Source organism: Protopterus annectens, chromosome 2.part0, assembly GCF_019279795.1.
Source record: "Protopterus annectens isolate FY-2018-M chromosome 2.part0, PAN1.0, whole genome shotgun sequence".
NCBI classification, from domain to species: Eukaryota; Metazoa; Chordata; order Ceratodontiformes; family Protopteridae; genus Protopterus; species Protopterus annectens.
This window is the reverse complement of record NC_056728.1, coordinates 1,674,255,256-1,674,275,032: the sequence shown is the minus strand read 5'-3', so window position 1 is coordinate 1,674,275,032 and position 19,777 is coordinate 1,674,255,256. Positions and strand designations below refer to the sequence as shown.

Here is a 19,777-nt window from a genome sequence, read left to right as displayed (position 1 = left end):
GATGAAAAGAGTGTCGGACAGAGTGATGTTTATGAAGCTGGAAATTGATGGCGTAATGATGAATGTTGTTAGTGCATATGCTCCACAAGTTAGGTGTGCATTGGACGAGAAAGAAAAATTTTGGTTTGAATTGGGGTGGAAGAGTGGTGATTGTAGCAGATTTCAATGGGCATGTTGGTGAAGGGAACAGAGGGGATGAAGAAGTGATGGGTAGGTATGGTGTTAAACAAAGGGATGCAGAAGGTCAGATGGTAGTGGATTTTGTGAAAAAGATGGACATAGATGTGGTGAATACATATTTTAACAAGAGGGAGGAGCATAGGGTGACATACAAGAGTGGAGGAAGATGCACACAGGTGGATTATATCTTATGTAGGAGGGCCAGTTTGAAGGAGATTGGAGACTGTAAAGTAGTGACCGGAGAAAGTGTAGTTAGGCAGCATAGGATGGTGGTTTGTAGGATGACGTTGGTGATCAAGAAGAGGAGGAGGAGTGTGAGGGCAGCACCAAGGATGAAATGGTGGAAATTGAAAAAGGGTAATTGATGAGTTAATACAGGCACTGGGTAGCCGTGAAGAGTTACCAAATAGCTGGGTAACTACAGCAGAGCTAGTAAGGGAGACTGCTAGAAAGGTGCTTGGTATCACATCTGGACAGAGGCATGGTGGTGGAATGAGGAAGTACAGGAGAGTATACAGACAAAGAGGTTGGCAAAGAAGAAGTGGGATTGTCAGAGAGATGAAGAAAGTAAACAGGAGTATAAGGAGATGAGGTGCATGGCAAAGAGAGAGGTGGCGAAGGCTAAGGATAAGGCATATGAAGAGTTGTATGAAAGGCTGGACACTAAGAGGGAGAAAAGGACCTGTACCGATTGGCTAGACAGAGGGACCGAGCGAGGAGAGTGTGTTGAGGAAATGGAAAGAGTACTTTGAGGGGTTGATGAAGGAAGAGAATGAGAGGGAGAGAAGGTTGGATGATGTGCGGATAGTGAATCGTGAAGTACAATGGATTAGCAAGAAGGAAGTAAGAACAGCTATGAAGAGAATGAAGAATGGAAAGGCTGTTGGCCCAGATGACATACCTGTGGAAGCATGGAGGTGTTTAGGTGAAATGGCAGTGGAGTTTTTAACCAGATTGTTTAATGAAATCTTGGAAAGTGAGAGGATGCCTGAGGAATGGAGAAAAAGTGTTTTGATACCGATTTTTAAGAATAAGGGTGATGTGCAGAGCTGTAGTAACTACAGAGGGATTAAATCGATCAGTCACAGCATGAAGTTATGGGAAAGAGTAGTGGAAGCTAGGTTAAGAAGGGACGTGATGATTAGTGATCAGCAGTATGGTTTCATGCCGGGAAAGCACTACAGATGCGATGTTTGCTCTGAGAGTGTTGATGGAGAAGTACAGAGAATGTGAGAAGGAGTTGCATTGTGTTTTTGTAGACTTACAGAAAGCATATGACAGGGTGCCTAGAGAGGAGTTGTGGTATTGTATGAGGAAGTCAGGAGTGTCAGAGAAGTGTGTAAGAGTTGTACTGAAACTCAAAATATCGAAAAAAAAAAACACAGTATAGCAACACAACTATATTGCAGCAGAACTACATACAGAAACATATTAGTCTTCTGCAAGTATAGGCAGGGAGGGGGGTAGCCTCCCTGCACACCCTGCTAATTAAATATATCAACTCCCAAGATTGCACTTCACTACACTTTCCCCCCTGGTTATACTTGGAGAAGAGTAATATGGTTTGTGTTTTATTTGTTTCAGTATGTACTTGTGCTGAAATATAATAAGTGTTGGTATCCTGTGTTTTTTCAGTATTTTGAGTTTTCAGTATTTTGAACTTTAGAGATTTTGGTATCAGTATTTTGAGTTTAGGGATTTTGAAAGTCACTATTTTGAAGTGGACCCATATATATATATATATATATATATATATATATATATATATATATATATATATATGGGTCTACTTTGACTATATATATATATATATATATATATATATATATATATATATATGTATGTATGTATATATATATATATATATATATATATATATATATATATATGTGGGTCTACTTTTACCCATCAAAATTACTTTTCACGAAACTGTAGCTGGTTTTCGCAAAAGTGCATTTCGGCAAAGGTGCACTTTTGCGAAAAACAAATTAAACGAAAACATAAAAAATAAAAAAAAACAACACTAACCATATTTATGCAGGAGGGCAAGTCCTCCTGCACCCCCCACGCCCCCACTACTTTTATATTCTCACTCCGACATCACACTACAGTGGGGAAAAGGGACTATTCCCTTATCCCCACTGTGGCGCGATCTAAGCAACAGCCCCCGTTGCTGTTCGCTTAGATGCCTTTTTGCGAAAGTGCATTTCGGCAAAAATGCACTTTCGCAAAAAACAGCTCGCCTAATTACGTTTCGCTGAAACGTAATTTTGTTGGGTCAAGGTAGCCCCATATATACACACACACACACACACACACACACACATGTAAAGAGCATGGAGACAGGGAAGATAATATTATTAAGTGGCCAGAACAGGTCAGCAATCACTGGGTTAAATGTGAGAGTTTAATATTTTTTTAAAACATCTTTATTAGCATCACATGCTATATAGTGACATGAGAATTATAAAGTAGAAAACAAACCATTGCAAAGATGTCTTTCATGTATTTTACAGATGTGATTTCTGTCTTAACAATTATTATTTAATTGAACATTACATAGATTGTGCAAGTCCTGCCTCCTCTGAAATATCACTCTTGAATATTATTTTGTATGTATTGTTCCCATATATTCCAGTCCTTTCTATGTAATTTGCTCTTTCCCTTTTGTAAAGATCCCACTTTCATTTATTTTATCTCCTTTACAACATTCAGTTCAATTATTCAGTTACTGTTTTTTTTTTTTATTTTCATTTCTTTGTAATTGCTTTTTTGGCAGCTAACAGCATTATACTTGGGGCATTCCTACGTCTAGACCGTTTCAGTTTATATGTCTCAGCTCAAGGTAATAATTTCCTTAGTTAAAATAATTTTCTCCTCCAACATTACTGACGCACTTCCTTGTAGGGGATTTCTAAAATCTATCTGGTTGTTGTATTAGCAAAAAACATGTTCCCAAGTACCGCTCTCTTTCACATCTCACCTTGAGCTATTGCAGTTTACCTTTTGTAAGATTCTCTGAAGTCTACTTGGTGTATAAAAATACCTATGCAAATATTTCCATGCAAAATTCCTAAACCTTCTAGGTTCTGTTCGGTACTTGGGACCCGTATGCGTATTTTCCCATTGCTTCTTTCCATATTGCCTTTCCATTTTCATTCCCCAGCCTTTTCTAACCTTTTCTTATTGATCCTAGTGGTTTTCATGTATTATTTTATATGCTCTACAGGTTGCCCCTTGTTTAACTGCAACTTTTGTTTGAGACTCAACCAGAGTCAGTCTTTCATTTAACAACTCCTCTATCCCTTTCTCCATGACTGTATTTCATTAATACCTGGTAGCCAAGGTAATCTCCAACCCTCAGTCCAAACGTCTGCTTGGCCATATCCCACTTTGACATTCCCTCCCTAGTTATTTGCTCCTGGTGTCTTGGCTCCTTTCCTAATTTTTTCCAATGCATTCTGCCTCTTTCTTGCCTAATTACTGTGCTTCTGTTTGCAGTCATCCTTAGTGGTACAATGTCCTTTGTGCATTTCCGTGTTGGCTTAGTTCTCAAAATATTTTCTGCTACTTTGTAAGTAGAATATGCTGTACGGATGTCAGTATTCTCCTCAAGTGCCTGTATCCAAAATCCTACTCTCCTTGTTTTGTCAGCTCCCCCAGCCCCCCATTTCAGCATAATTTCTTTCCACTTTGATTTATAGTTTTCTGCCCTGTGTTATGTATATAAGCTATTATAACTGTGTTGCTCTAAAATAAACAAGTTGGTAATCCTAAAACGGCTTGTTTTGTTGGATGTAACAACTCGTCCCACTTAATTCTTTCCTTTTCTTCCTCTCAATTAAACTCCTTCAATTCTTTTTTTAATTATGGTCCACAGCTTCTCCTTTGGATGATAAAAAAATATGCCTGACCAGTATATGATGTTAAAGGGACTAGAAGCATCTTCGCTGCTTGTACGTTACTATCTGTAACCGTAGTCTAAAGCTTTCATATTCTAATTTTTGTATTTTCTTTTGTTCAGTCTCTTCCCACATATCCTTAGCAGACCTAATAATAATCTGTTTTAATCCAGACACTTAAATACCTCCTCTTACCATGTTCCCATAACTATCGGTATTGATTAATTGTTGGGAGGGTGGCCTAATGGTTAAGGTGTTTGCCTTACAAACACAAGGTACAGGGTTTGAGTCTCACAAGGGATAATTGGGCTAGGCTTAAAATGGCTCGCAAGAGCAGTTAGCTTAGTACTAACCTATGAACCACCAATTCATGTGTGTGAACATAGCTTACTACTGTAGCCTTTCTTTTATCTTCATTTGTTTTATATCCTGAAAAAAATTGAAAATACCTCAAAGTGCACCACAGTACTGCTACAAAATAATACCATTTGCAAATAAGGCTATTTTTTATTAAGTGCCATACCAGTTCTATGCTTGAATTTGTCTGTGGCTCTAAATATAAGGCAGATAACAAGAGCAGAACAGGGAAACCTTACCTGGTTCCTCTTGTCTGAACCCAGTTTGTCAGAAAGGAACCCTCCCAGCTTGATTCTTGTCTCTGACATATTATATATCCTCATGGTAGAATAATGGGGTTAATTAGTAAGTACAACTGCTGCCATTGCCCTACTAATCAAATCATAGCTAACTCTCAACTGCCTTCTCTACATAAAGACCCACTAAAAGTAATGGGGTCTTCCTGTACTCTGATTCCCTTTGAATCATTATTCCGTTAATGTTTCCAAATGTTTACCTTCCCTCCTCAAAAACCCAGTGATCATATCCATCAGTTTTGGAAACATCTTGGTCATTCTCTTAGCTATTATAGCATAAATTCTTTATGGTCATAGTTCGTAATTGAAACTGGTCTATATGAAGTTGGATTTAAAATGTCTTTGTCCTCTTCGAATATAGTACAGCCACTACAACTTTCTTCCAAGGGGTTGGTACTGTCCCTATTTTTAAAATATTGTTAATCAAAACCTTCCAGATATTTCTATTTTTCCCTCTAGACGTCCTGGAAACTTTTATGTTGAGTGGCTCCCTAAGTAGTGCAACACCCCTTTCTATTTTCTGTTGCCTAAATCATTGAGCTAGTATTTTTTTGTGCTCTGGGATTGTTATCAAAAATACTTGGCTTAAAGATTGATTAAAGTGCTGAAATAGATTCATAGGTTCATAGATTAGTACTAGCCTAACTGCCTTTTTCGGGGCTTTTTTAAGCCTAGCCAATTACCGCATGTGAGAATCAAACCCTGCACCTTGTGTTTATAAGGTAAATACTTTAACCTTTATGCAAACCTTCATTTTTGCATAAAAAATGTCCGCTGTATGTAAAAAATAAAAGTATGTTACAAGCTACTTTTTCAAATAATTAACGTTTTTAAAAAAAAGCTTCCGAACATGGAAGTGTTATACTGTATTTACAACATTAATGTTAATATGGTGGTAGGAAGTGTGTACATGTCACTTTGGGGGACAGGTCTAATTAGAGTGGCTTAGCACAATTAAATGCTTGTGAAACAATTGCTTAATTGTCAACCTGTTAAATTAACAGTTTGGCTAAAAAATTTAAAGTAAGCTTTTTTGCCAAACTGTTAATTTGACAAGGTGGCAGTTAAATGTTTCACAAGGATTTAGACACGCTAATCCGTTCTAATTACAAGTGGCCCTCAAAGTGACATACATGCCTCCTGCCACCATATTGATATTAATGCTATAAATATGGCATGACTAGTTTACCTTTCCATGTTTGGAAACTTCTGAAAAAATGGCTTTAAATGAAGTTTTAGTTTTATATAAAAAAGTGTTTGCATGCCCAAGTATGTATGCAAACACTTTTTTACATAAAAATTAAACTGGTCTGCAAGGCTATGGAGCACATCATCATGGAACTCATTAACAAAGACATTGGGAACCTCCAAACACTTGACCTGACCCAGTTCGGCTTTGTTAAGGGCAGATCATCCCTACTAAACCTGGTTGACTTCTTCGAGACAGTCACCAAGGCCATAGACGAGGGAAAGGTAGTTCACACAGCCTACCTTGACCTCGCCAAGGCATTCAACACCATTTCCCATTTGGGTATTACAGAAAAACTCACCACCCTCAACATAAACCCCTACGTCATGAGATGAGTTGCCAACTAGCTTACAGACCGAACTCACACGGTAAGAATAGCGGGCTCCAGGTCCAACTGTAAACCAGTCATAAGTGGTGTCCCGCAAGGCTCGGTCCTGGGACCCCTACTGTTCGGCATATACTTCTCAAAAGTACAGGCAAACACAGGAAGACTATGGCTAACCAAGTTCGCCGATGACTGCAAACTGGGAGCCATAATTGACTCTCCGGCTGACATGGACATCCTCCAAAAGGGCCTTACTGAGACGGACACCTGGTGTCAAAGTCATGGCCTCAAGCTAAATGCATAGTCATCCCGTTTGGGGAAAAACAAAACACCCACAAATTACCACATAGGTGGCATCCCCCTTAATACAGAAGAGGTAATAAGAGATCTGGGGACCCAGGTAGATAACAATCCAATCTCTCCTTTGACAATCATATTGCCAAAGTAGTTAGGAAATCCTTCTATGTGGCCCATCTAATTACTAAAGGGTTTGCATCTAGAAATAAAGAGGTTATAGTGCCCCGCTACTCGTCACTTAGACTCATCATAGAGTACAATGCCCCATTTGGGATGTACCTCACAAGACACTTCCAACAGCTGGAAAGACCACAAAAGTACCTCACCAAGAGGATTACTGGTCTCAAACATATGTCCTATGCAGGCCGACTGAAAAAACTCTGGCTGTACTCAGTGGCATATCGCTTACTCAGAGGTGATCTCTGCCTGACTTACAAAGCCAATGTCCAACTCAGAATTGATGGACATGCTCCACCTAAAGAAATCCAAGTCACTGTGAGCCACGCGCTCTAGTGAGCTAAACCTCGCCACAACAATAAATAGAACATGCTGGAGGGATAGATTCCTGTCACAGAGACTCCCCATGCTTTGGAACAAAATTCCAAATTACATCGGGCAGAGCCCCTCACTAACACTTTTCAAGAGAAACCTTGACGAGTGGATGGGTAACAGAAAATCAACCCCTGGGATCACTTCATTGGCTTTGCTTGACAGAGGATCAGTTAATTAATCAATGGGCGAAGCACACACTCTGGCTAGGCTTATAAATGCCCTTGGGCAGATAGCCTAGTTACCTACCTATGAACCTATAAGTGAACTAATCTCATGTAGTTTATCCAAATATTCTTATTTTCCATTTAGCACTCAACAAATGTTCCCTTTCTTATTCCGTAATATTTCCCTTCATCTTCAGTACTTAAGCCTTTGATAATGTCTAAATGTTGCCTGTTACTTCTTTCCCATATCTCTTTCTCCCTGTTTTCTTCAGTATTTTTAAATTCCATTTTCATGTTGTCATACTTTTCAGCTATCCCTTCTGAAGACATGGGTACATTCCCTGCTACTGTTGAATCATTTCCATTACCCATTCCGTAAAATCTTCTGTTTTAATAGGTAAGTAGGAAAGCTCCAGTGTCTCATTTTTACTTGGTTACCTTGTATCTTTATCTTTTTTTTAAATCAAAAAACATCTTTATTAAATTATCCGTTAGTTATGGCATAGGCAGTCTTATATTTATGTAAATAAAAAACAAACAACATTGACACAATCTTAGTTGCAAACATTATGTATCACAGACACCATTGAGACAACTGTAGTTGCAAACATTGTACATCAGTTATAATCTATCCGGTCAGTGTGTCAGTTAAGCATTATATAGCTCATTCAAATCCTGCCTTCTTTTAAACCTCATTCCTTCTCTGCATATATTGTTCCCATTTTTTGTATGTAGTTTGCTCCTTCCCTTTTCTAAAGATCCCAATTCCAGTTGTTTTATCTCTGTTACTATATTCACTACTTCTAGTAAAGTTGGTTTAGACTGTGATTTCCATTTTCTGGTAATTGCCTTTTTAGCAGCCACCATAATTAGAATCAGCAAGCCTTTACTATATCTATGCAATTCCAATTCTGTATCATAGCTCAAAAAATCATCTCCCCAGTCAATCCAGTCTGCTCACCCAGCATCCCTGACAGAGTGGTCTGCAGGGAATCTTTGAAGTCTGCCAACCCATTACACTCCCAGTTACCTGTTTCTTTTCAGTCACAAGTCTACTTGGGGTATACAAATATCTATGTAAACACTTCCAGGCAAAGATCCTAAATCTTTTAGACTTTGTTGCATATTTAGGAGATATGCATATATCCAGTCTCCCTTCCCAATCCTTTCTAAGCTGCTCTGATTGATTATTATAGTTGTCATGCAATATTTTGTATGCTTTACTAATTTATTCCTTTTTTAACGGCAGCTTCTGTTCTTGATTGTATTAAAAACTCTACTAGTGCTGGTCTGTTGTTTAAAACCCCCCTGTTTCTTTCTCTTTGCCTATACTCTGATGTCAATCCTTGATAGGGAAGGCAATCTCTAACCTGCAGTCCAAATACATTTTTGGCGTCTTCCCATTCTCTTACCTTTCTAGTTATTTGCTCCCAATACCTTTAATCCTTTGCCAGTTTTTTCCAGTTAATTCCAGCCCCCTCTTGCCTACTGTCTGTATCCCTAACTACAGTCATCCCTATTGGCAGAATCTCTTTTCTTCATTCCCGTGCTGGTTTAATTTTTAAAATACTCCCTGCTACTTTATGAATGTTATATATGTATGATTATTGTCATTCTCCTTAAGAGTCTGCATCCAAAATCCCAGTATCTCCTTGTTTCTTGAGCTTTTCCCTGCATCATCATCATCCCTTTCCACTTTGAATTATAGTTTCCTGTTTGTGCTATTTAAAAGAGTTTTAACTGTGTTACTCTAGAATACCCCCCTCAAATTGGGTAATCCTAGTCCACCTTGTTCTGTTGGAAAAATCAGCTTATCCCACTTGACCCTTGCTGTCTTCTCCTCCAGATAAAATCCTTCAGCTCTTTTTTAAGTGCTATGCACAACTTCTCGTCTTGTTGATAAAAATATGCCTGACCTGTGTATAATACATAAAAAATCCAGAGTGAACTCCAATGCTGAGGACATGCAAAATTTTAATAAATAAAGTACAGACAAAGATAAGAAACAAGAAGGTGAACGCTTTCACAGTCTACTGGCTGCTTCTTCAGACCTACTAACACAGTGCATCTGAGTTAATAATGTACACATCAAACATCAATTACATAATAAAAACTTGCCCTTCCCTTAAAGTTATAACCAAACGTCTATCTACGATCTAACTTATACAAAGTACATATGCATAAATAAACACAATACAAAGCACAAAAGTAGTGCAGCCTTTGTAGGCACTAGGCAGCACTGGTTCTCAGGAAGGGGCAGCCAGTGAATTAAGTTCTCTGTTGACAAGTAGCTACATGTGCAGTAAAGAGTCTGCTGCCTACAGTCTTTGCCTAAAAAGCTGAACAAGATAGGTCTTGATCCTGAAACTTAAATTAACTGGCAATGTTGAAAGTGTGGCCTCATTCACAGGAGGAAAGTTTGGGCAAACTACTTAGTCTTTAGAATTTGTAAATATTCCATCACAAGTCTTGTAGTAGTACTGGGGTCAGACTGCATCCTTGCCCTAAGGTCTATCCTGCCTGAAGAACAACTTCTGCCTGCACTTAAGCAGGATTAGGGTTGCCCATTCATATCATTTTTTTCAATGGTAACACCTGAAGCATTGACAGAAAGAGAGATCGTCACACTTTTAAAATGCACATCCAGTTCTGGTTTTATATGAAGCAGGTGCTTGAGTTTAGGAAGCCTGTGCATTTGTTCATCTTCCTTGAACCAGAAAATTGCTAAGTAAATCCTTTCCAAGTAGATTGCCTGCTGTATATCTTTCACCATCAGGTGAATTTTCAATGTCAAAGTAAACTTTATTGTCATTCATACTTCACACAACAGTGCAAACTAAATGAACTTTCTTTTTCTATGGACTCTGTGTGCAAAACATCACAAGAAGCATTTCAGCAGACATTACAACATCACAGCAAACCATTACAGACATAACACCCAAAACATTTTACGAATTTAAAGCACTACATTATTGCACAGAATTCCAACATTTATCAGTATTGCAAAAGAAGGCTAGTTTTGCATCGAGTGATTTATTGCACCAAAAATATGAGTTCTAATTAACATAGATATCTGCTACACCTGATGGCCATCATCATGCATGTTGTTAGTAGAGCTGAGTAGTCTGTGGAAAGAAGCTCTTACTGAATCTGTCGGTTTTGTACCACATACTGCAATAGCACTCGCCAGATGATAGGAAGGAAAACAATCCATGGGTGGGATGAGTGAATTGCTACCTACTGGAAAATTTTGAGGTCAAACACTACTTGGTGGATGGCTCAGATTGCTAGTCTGTTTCAAGTACTCTTGTATACAATCAAGCCTTTGTCTCTTTGTCATTGAGCCAGCACTGATGCTTTTATTGTATGGCAGAGCCACCATATACTGACAGCAGGAAGATATCAGAGGATCACAGTAGTTTATTATGATCCAATGAGTAAGAAGTGTGATATGTAAGTAAGTCAATGTAAATTTTGCATAATGTGTTTCTGTGGTTAGCACCATAGCAGCAGCAATAAGATTTATTATACATGCTTAATGTACATCTGTTTGCAGTAAAATGCAGTACATAACTTTAAAGTTGTACAAGCGATTAATTTATTTTGCTAGAATTAGATTTCAAACCAGGTGTTTTGGCGTGGTGAGATAAGGTCATGACTGTGGCCCAGATGACCTGGGTTCACTTAGTTGCCAGGGCAAATGGGGGAGCTGGCAAGAAAAGGAAGAGAAGTGACAGAACAGTGCCTACCTGTCTTTCTCAGAGGAAGGATTAGCTGCACATGTCCATGTAGCTGTTCCCATGTTGAGAGTCTTCGCTGTAGAGAGGCAGGAGTTTTGAGGGGGGTCACAGAAATGGATCATGCCCATTGTATACTGAACCCTGAGCATTCTGCAAGCATGTACAGTGGGGACTTTTGGAGCATTAAAATAAACCCCCCAGTTTCCTGAGGAATGGATGCAGCTCAGCCCTCATCCCTTGGATGAGTGAGTAATTGCCTGCTGGGGGAAACAAGCAGGCCATCTGGGCGAGAGAGAAGGATTGGTGCTCTCCAACCAATTTTGAATTTGTCAGTAGTGCTGCTTTTGTTTCTGAGACATTCACATTATTGCTTTGAGGATCTTTAGTGTAAATGTGGAGATGAATGTACAAGAAAGATATGTTGCAATACAGACTGAATACTGGTTGGTAGAGCAGTATGAAAGACAAAAACTCTTTGGGATCTTCCACTGAAGAAGAAGAACAGAAATACAGAACTAAATAAGAGTAGGTAGTAGAAGCATTTAAATAACTATGAGATTGGTAAGTGGAAAATGGCTGTCCTGTTTTTCATTGAGCTTAGGTTTCCTGAAGCTTCCACTAGGTGTGTTTACTTGTTTTAGGAAAGTGAGCTGCCATTTACCCGACATAAACAGGGCTTCTCCTCAAGCCTCATGTTACCTATCTGTATTAACTTCATGTCTGAATAGCACTGGAGAAGAGAAGGGAGCCTGCACAAAGTAAATCACTTCCAATGTGCAAGTACAAACCACACGGGAGTGATTTCCTGTGGGGAAATAGCATTCAAGAAAGTCAGCATCATGGAATTGATCTCTGTAAGTTTAAAGGTCTGCATCTTTACCCTTAACCAAGTGCAGTCTAAAAATTATAGTGTTACTACTGTGTTCATTGCTGTGTGGAAAGCTCTCTGTTACCGTACTTTTATTGTCCAATTTATTCTTTTTAATGGCGACTGTATATACTTTACCTTTTTGTATCAAATACTTATTTTTTTTTTTATTTTAGTTACAGTATCGACAGATCATGGAGTTTTTAAAGGAACTCGACAGGAAGAATCAGCAGATGAAATTTCGAAAGTGGAGACCAAAGGGTGCCATAAGAAAAAAGTAAGTTGTCCCAGTTGTGATATTTATGTCATGTAAAATGTCCAGTTTACTCAACTGGAGTATCTGTCTGCATGCAGTCTTTGTGTTTATTTTGAAATGTTGTCAAAATCAGACAAACACACATCTGATGGCAGGAATGGATAACCACTAATTTAAGTATTTCTTGAATTGTTACTGTTACTGCATTACCCTTAATTAAGAACATAATTCTTGTTTTGTGGCTTCTTGGTGAAATGCGTGTTGATAGTGTAATGGTTAGTAACATGTCATAGCATCTCACTATCCGATGGCTAAATGTTCAGAAACGTACAGTATTTAATGTGATTAAGGAAATAGTTGGTGTAGATTCTGGGAGAAACTGTAATTGTCTTGGCTTCTGCACTGAAGTCTCATTATGTAAGTATGTTTGTATTAGAGAGGTTGTCCCTAAAGATTTTCACTTGTATTATGTTTTCTTTCCTTGGGTCTGCATGTGGCATTTGATTGAGAGCACTAAACAAATTAGCAATGTCACAAAAATAAGATGAGAATTTTTTTTATATACAGAAAAACAGTAAAGCTAGAAAAGAAACAGGACTTCTGATATGGTACCCTTTGAGTAAAGCTCTCCAGTATGTAATGGAAACAATGCAGCAAAATACTGTTAATTACAAAAATAGCAAAGTCAGGCATTTTGTAGTAACTGGAAAAGATTGAATGCTTTCCAAAAGATGAAACTTGAAGAAGAAGCAACTTCAGGAGAGGTTCCTACTGCACAGGACCATGTGATAAAAGTACTGGCTGTGCAGGATAATAGCACTGAGATACATTTATCTATTTTCTCTTGAATGGTGGTAAAAATCTATCTTGAATTTTTTTGAAAAGAAAATTGGAGGAAGTGGAAGAAACTGCCTGCCTACTGTTCAGGCTGTCCAAAAATAAGTGACTGTTATCAAATACAAATCGCAACATATGAGGTGAAGCAAAAAGGGTGTTTTTGAAAAGTTGACTTAACTAAAAGACATATCCAGCTGGTAGAACTTAAAATTCTCTGAAATACCAGAAAAAGGTCTTAATAGCATGAACTACTTGAGAGAGAGAGAGAGAGAGAGAGAAAGTCCACAAGTAGACAAGCATATTAGCACAGGAGATACTATTATAAAGGGCACTTGGATTGTCTACTCCAACTAGAATGATATGGGAGAGAAAATATGTCTTGCTGGTAAAATTCCAAATCTGTTAACAAGAAGAAGCAAGTCCTTGCAAATTTGTAGTAAGCAATCAAACAGCTGAAAAATAGGTGAATCTTGACTGTATGTGGACAGTGATTTTTTTTAACCTCATACCAGGAGAAAAAAGAATCCTTTCCTCCATGCTGAGACCAAGCAAGGAAATGGGCTTGAACTGAAGTTAATCTCCCTTGTTAAATAGAAGGTGGTGTAAATTAACTACAGATAGAACTCATTATGCTTTCTAGGAGTTTTAAAGGGAAGATACAGCTGTGATAGTGCAAGATCCAGACACATTGAGCCTTTAAATGGTAGTGAAATAGATGAACACTTACAAGTAAATTTTTTTTTGTGTGTGTACATATACGTCCTATATATAAAGAAAAAAGGAAACTGTAAATATTCTGAAACAGATAACCATGTTAAGAGGGAAAGGGAAAAAGACCAATGCTATAATGATGTAGTGTTTAAATGTTCTGCATGCGTTTGGTAAGGGAATTATGAAAATGGCATGGCTATGAAGTATTGAGCAAAGGGGTTGGGGGGCAGCAGGAGGACAATGCATTGTTCAAAAGTGGTAGATTCAAGGTATGTACATGCATGCATGCAGTACCTCAAAAAGTGTAGAGGTAGAGTCTATATGAAGGGCATCCACCTAGGAGCAGTTACTCTAGCCCAGGAAGGTGTTTTATTTTTATTGTATTTGATATTTATTAATCAGGTAGATGGATTGGTCCAAGGACTCTCTTCAGCTTTGACCCAAGCTAGTCAGGCAATGAGATCAAACCAAATAATTAAAGTAGTACTTAAAAACCACATGAAAAAGAAAAAGTAGAGCGTAATGAGACTGCATACTGTGGAGTAAATTAGAACAACTTACATGAATTTAAACCACGGAAATACAATAAAAACTGAAAGAACATAATGGTACTGAAAAAAATAAACCCTAGTGTGACTCCACACAGAGTGCAGAAAGGAGAGTGTCTAGGAAATGGTTCAGAAAGCTATGACATGGAAGAAAAGAGGGGGGGGGTGCCAATAGATCTTGCGCTATTAGCGTAGCAAAGTCTGGGGAGGAGAAAAAAGTTTGTCAGGTATTACTAGGTAGTGTCTGTGAAGCAATTACATTTGCTTTCCTCAAGTAACTTAGTAATCAGGGATTTTTTTGAAAGAAGCAAGAATATCAGATTGTTTAATGGCATCTTAAAGTTCATAGGTATGCATTAGGCTAATGACCACTAGGACTTTTTAATCACTGAAAAGTTCTGCTACCTTTGGTAAGTGTAACCAGGGGTTTGGGAAATTAAACATTTACAAATAGGTGCCTGGGAGATGAACCATTTGTAGGTTGCCTCTGTCCATTAAAGGCACAGGTGCCAGACCAGGGATACATTTCCTGTTCCCCATCCAGTTGTCCAAATTGCACTTTAATTGGATTAGGGAGGAACTCTGCTTCACGTGGATGGAGAGTGTGCTTCAGAGAAATGGTAGCCTCTGTGATACATACCTGTGTCTCCAGCAGGTTGTGTTTATATCACAGGCAAAGTTTAAGTCTTTAGAATGGGTAATTCTGGTGCTGTTTAGTTTGCAGATAAGCAGGAGGTCCATCAAAGTGCAGTCTGATGCCTTGTTTGCAAGGCATAGCTCTCCCTCAACAGTCTGTAGGAAAGAGAATACAGGATAGGGCTTTGGGGTGGTCTGCACAGGACAAATTATTTACATCCTGTATTCTTTTAATGAAGAACATTTGTGGCATTCCAGTTTTTGGATGTGCATAGTTAGGTAGTAACAGTGGTAGGTCTGCTGATTGCGGAATACAGTGGAACAATGACCTCCTTGGACATAGATGCCATACCTTTATTTATATGTTGTACAACCTAGAATTATTTCCTCACTACCATCTATGTGCATTACCAAGTCCCATACTGCTTGGTGGACTCTTAGGGGTGTATTGTCAATATGATAGTTACCAAGAGTGTCTGACTTTCCAGAGGATACTGTTTTGCATTTCTTGGCATTTAGTTTTAGCCCATGGCTCTGACACTAGTTATTTGTCTGTGTCAGCCCTTCTTGGAGAATGTCAGTGTGGGATTCTGTCACAGCTCTTAATTTGCAGTCGTCTGCAAATTTGGTCAGCCAGAGGTCCTTGATGTTGGAGTTGACCACAGAGAAGTAGATGCCAAAAAAGGAACGATCACAGCACTGATCCCCGAGGAATTCTGCTAGTGACTGGCCTCTTTATAGAGGTGGGCTCCCCAGTTCTAACTTTCTGAGTCCTGTTTGTGGCTATCCACCAGGTGACTTAAGGGTTTATATTTAGCCTTTTGATTTTTTTGTCAAACGTCCTAGTGGGATATTGTGGCAAATGCCTTGGCCAGGTCAAGGTAGACGGTGTGAACTGTTTTATCCTCATCCATTGCTTTGGTGACGTTGTCAAAGAATTAAGCTTGACTTGCCCTTGATGAAACTAAATTGGGTTGGGTCCAGTGTCTGGGGGTTTCTTTTGTCATTATTGATCATTTTGATGGTAATTCTTTCCATGGGTTTATATATGAGAGTAGTGAGACTTAGGGGTCTGTAGATGGCCCTCCTTTGTGCAGAGGGGATGATGGTCGCCATTCTGCATTCATGAGGCAAGAAACCTGTTTGGCAGCTATGATTAAATAGTGATTCCAGAGGTCCTCATAGGTTCATAGTAGGTACTAAGCTATCGGCCCTAGGGCCTGTACAAGCCTAGCCAAAAAGGTACCCTGGCTTTCACCACCCAAGAAAATTATTTTCCTGTGCCTCTGTCGAGCAGAGCCACAGAGGTGATCCCCGGGGTGAATTTCCTATTTCTCATCTAATCATCAAGATTTTTCTTGGAGTGATAATGAGGAGCTTTGTTTGATACAGACAGGTAGTTTGTTCCAGGTTAAGGGAAGTCTCTGGGACAGGACTCTATCCCTCCAGCATGTACTGTTTGTTGTGGTGACAAGGTTTAGGTCCCTAAAGCATGTAGCTTGGAGGGATTGGAATTTCTTTAAGTGGAGCATGTTCAACAGCTCTAGGTTTGACATAGCTTTGTGTGTTAGGCAGAGATTGTCTCTGAGTAGGCGATATGCGATGGAGTAAAGCTGGAGTTTTTTGAGACGGTCTGTGTAGGGCATCTGTTTGAGGCCAGTAATCCTCTGTAAGGTATTTCTGCGGCCTTTCCAGTTGTTGTAGATGTCTTGTAAGGTACATACCAAAAGGGGTGTTGTACTCTATAATAGGTCTAATGAGTGACGAGTAGAGGGGAACAATGACCTCTTTTTTTCCTGGATGAGAAACCTTTTGTGATGGTGTGCCACGTAGAAGGATTTCCTGACTACTGCAGTGATGTGATTATCAAACGAGAGACTACTGTCCACCTGTGTCCCAAGGTCTCTTATCACACTTTCGGTGTTAAGTAGACTACCACCTATGTGGTAGTTCATGGATACCGAGTTTTTACCAAAGGGGATGACAATGCACTTTTTGGCATTGAGCTTGAGGCAATGGCTTTGACACCAAGCATCTGTCTCAGTGAGGCCCTTTTGTAGGATGTCCACATCAGAGTTTCAGTAATGGCTCCTAGTTTGCAGTCATCTGCGAACTTCGTTCGCCAAAGACCTTCTGTGTTAGCCTGTACTTCAGAAAAGTAGATACCAAATAGGAGAGGACCCAGGACTGAACCCTGTGGTACTCCACTTGTCACTGGTCTGAAGTCGGATTTGGAGTCTGCTACTGTCACAGTGTGGGTTCTGTCAGTGAGCCAGTTGGTAACCCATCTTGTGACATAGGGATTTATACCTAGTTTAGTGAGTTTATCTATAATTCCAGAGTGGGGGATGGTGTCAGAAGCCTTGGTGAGATCTAGATAGGCTGTGTGAACCACCTTACCTTCTTCTACAGTTTTGGTGACTGCTTCAAAGAAGTCAGTCAGGTTTAGGAGACATGATGTGACTTTTACAAACCTGAACTGGGTTGGGTCTAGAGTTTGGAGATTACCAATGTCTTTGTTTATAAGTTCCATGAAGATACGTTCCATGGCCTTGCAGTCCAAGCTCGTTAGGCTAATGGGCAGTAGTTCCTGGGGTCTGTGGTGGCTCCCCCTTTGTGGAGTGGGATAACTGTCGCTGTGCTCCATTCACTAGGCACAAAGCCTGAAGTGAGGCTATGATTGAACATGGTGCTTAGGTGGGGTGCCAGTTCATTCTGTAGTCAATGTAGAACGCAGCCTGTGATGTTGTCAAGTCCCGTGGATGCTGTGTTCTTGGCTTTGGAGAGTGTGTTTTTTCCTGTACAGCTGTGATTACAGGAACTTTGCATTCTTCCGGTATAGAGATGAGCCCTTTAGGGGGTGGTGGGGTAAAGTTAGCACTGACCCTATCTGCCAGGATGTTGGCAATATCAGTTGGTTCTGTATATTTGGTGTCATTGTGCTATAATTCAGAGCAGATCTGAGTGTGGCCATTGAGATTCTTGACATAGCTATAGAATGCTTTGTGGTTGTCTTTAGAATCAGTGGCGATTTTGTTTTCATAACTAGCTTTGGAGGATTTTATGAGGGATTTCAGCTTCTTACTGAAGCTGACCAGAGAGTTCTTCCAGTCATGGGATTTTACTCTTTTTTTGCAACAGTTTCTTTCTTCTGTTGTAGAGTATGTTTATGGCAGGGGACCACCAAATTTTTAGAGGATAGCATCTTGGTTCTGTTAGGAATAGCACGATCCATGCACTCGTGTTAAGTGCTTATAAAGTGCATTTGTGTAGGATTCAGCAGTCGCACCTCTATTGTCCATCTGCATGGGTGTCATGAAGTTTGCCACTTCTGTCTTAAGAAGCATGAAGTTGGCTTTGGAGAAATTCTTTTTGGTGGTTTCTCTATGGGGGGTGGGGGCAGGATCTGGATGTCTAGGCTGATTAGCTTGTGGTCGGATCTGACCGAGGAATTGACCTCTGGTGTGGAACACCCGTCGCCTATGTTGGTAATGACCAGGTCTAGGATATTGCTGCCCCTGGTGGGGGTTTGGATAAGTTGATCCAAGGTGTTGGAATTTATGAATTCCAAAAAACGTTGAGCAAAAGAGTTGGTACATGAGTAGTTTTCCCAGTTAATGGTGGGGTAGTTGAAATCGCCCATTATTAGGGTGTTGGGTTGTACACTAATATTTTCCAATGTATCAAGAAATGAGGAGTGGGAATCCTGGGGCATGGTGGGGGATCTGTAGCAAGTTACAATTTGGATTGCGGTCTTGCCCAGAGTTAGTTGCACTTGGATAATCTCGGATGACTTATGTTGAGCAACTAGCCTGGAGGTGTGGATATCCTTAACGAATATGGACACACCTCCACTTTTAATGTTTCTGTCCAGGTTAGGTGGCCGAAACGTGTGGTATGAATTATACCCTGGTAATGCAGGGGTGCTCTCTGGAGCCTTGAACCAGGTCTCTGTCACTGCACAGATGTCGATGTTCTCCATAAGGAGTGCCTCGAGTGAATGCATTTTGAGGTTTAGACTTCTAGCATTGAGTAGCATTACCCTCAGATTTTGCTTGCTTGGACGTGTTACGGTGGTGAATTTGTCATTTGAACCTTGCCTAAAAAAGGCACTATAATGGTGGCAAGAGCCTTAGCCAGTATCCGGAATCCCAAGGGCGATAGGTGCAGGCCATCTCTGGCAAAGCATCATGGTCTGTCGATCATGTCATCCCAGGCAGGCAGATACTGGATCCCCTTAGAATGACACCAGAAGCTTAGCCAATTGTTGAAGTCAGTCATTTTGTCCTGTGGTATCATTCTGCGTGATGGCAGGATGCTACTCAGGGCTAGGGTCATACCTACCTAGGCTACAAGATCGGAGAGCTCCTCCAAATCTCTTTTCATGTAGTCCAGGGAGGTTCATCTCAGGTCATTCACACCAGCATGGACATTGACAGAGTCATATTTGTACTTGTTGTGGAGTGACCTGAGTGTATGCCTTATGTGGTGGATCCAGGCAGCTGACAGTAACTTTCTCCTTGTTTTGCGTGGTGAGTGGAACATCAGTGTGCCTGACTATAGAGTCACCTAAGAATAGAACAGTGGTTGAGTGGCGCACTGAGTTTGTGAGCTATGTGTCATTTGGCTTGTGTTGGAGGGTGGAGGTTGCATGCGTTTCTGCTTTGGAGGTCTCTTTTGCTTGGGCAGATTTTTATTGAGAGCCTCCGCAAATGTAGGTGTGTGTTTTGTGTTGCTATGTGTGTGTTTTGGTGGTGTAGGTTTTGAGGGACTATATGATGAGTGTGGTGTGGTATGGTGCAAGTGTTTACCTTCTCCTCTTGACTGTCTAGTCCAGTCTTGGGTGAAGAGGGTTTGCT

At 39.9% G+C, this 19,777-nt stretch overlaps 1 protein-coding gene across 1 annotated transcript in view; it reads left to right on the top strand.

Annotated features, from left to right (window-relative positions):
• VPS13D (vacuolar protein sorting 13 homolog D) overlaps positions 1-19,777 on the top strand; it is a 3,321,573-nt gene that overhangs the window by 282,397 nt on the left and 3,019,399 nt on the right. The window contains exon 9 of the mRNA XM_044060428.1: positions 12,107-12,207. Coding sequence (XP_043916363.1) covers positions 12,107-12,207 — 101 coding nt within the window. The remainder of the gene's footprint in view (positions 1-12,106; positions 12,208-19,777) is intronic.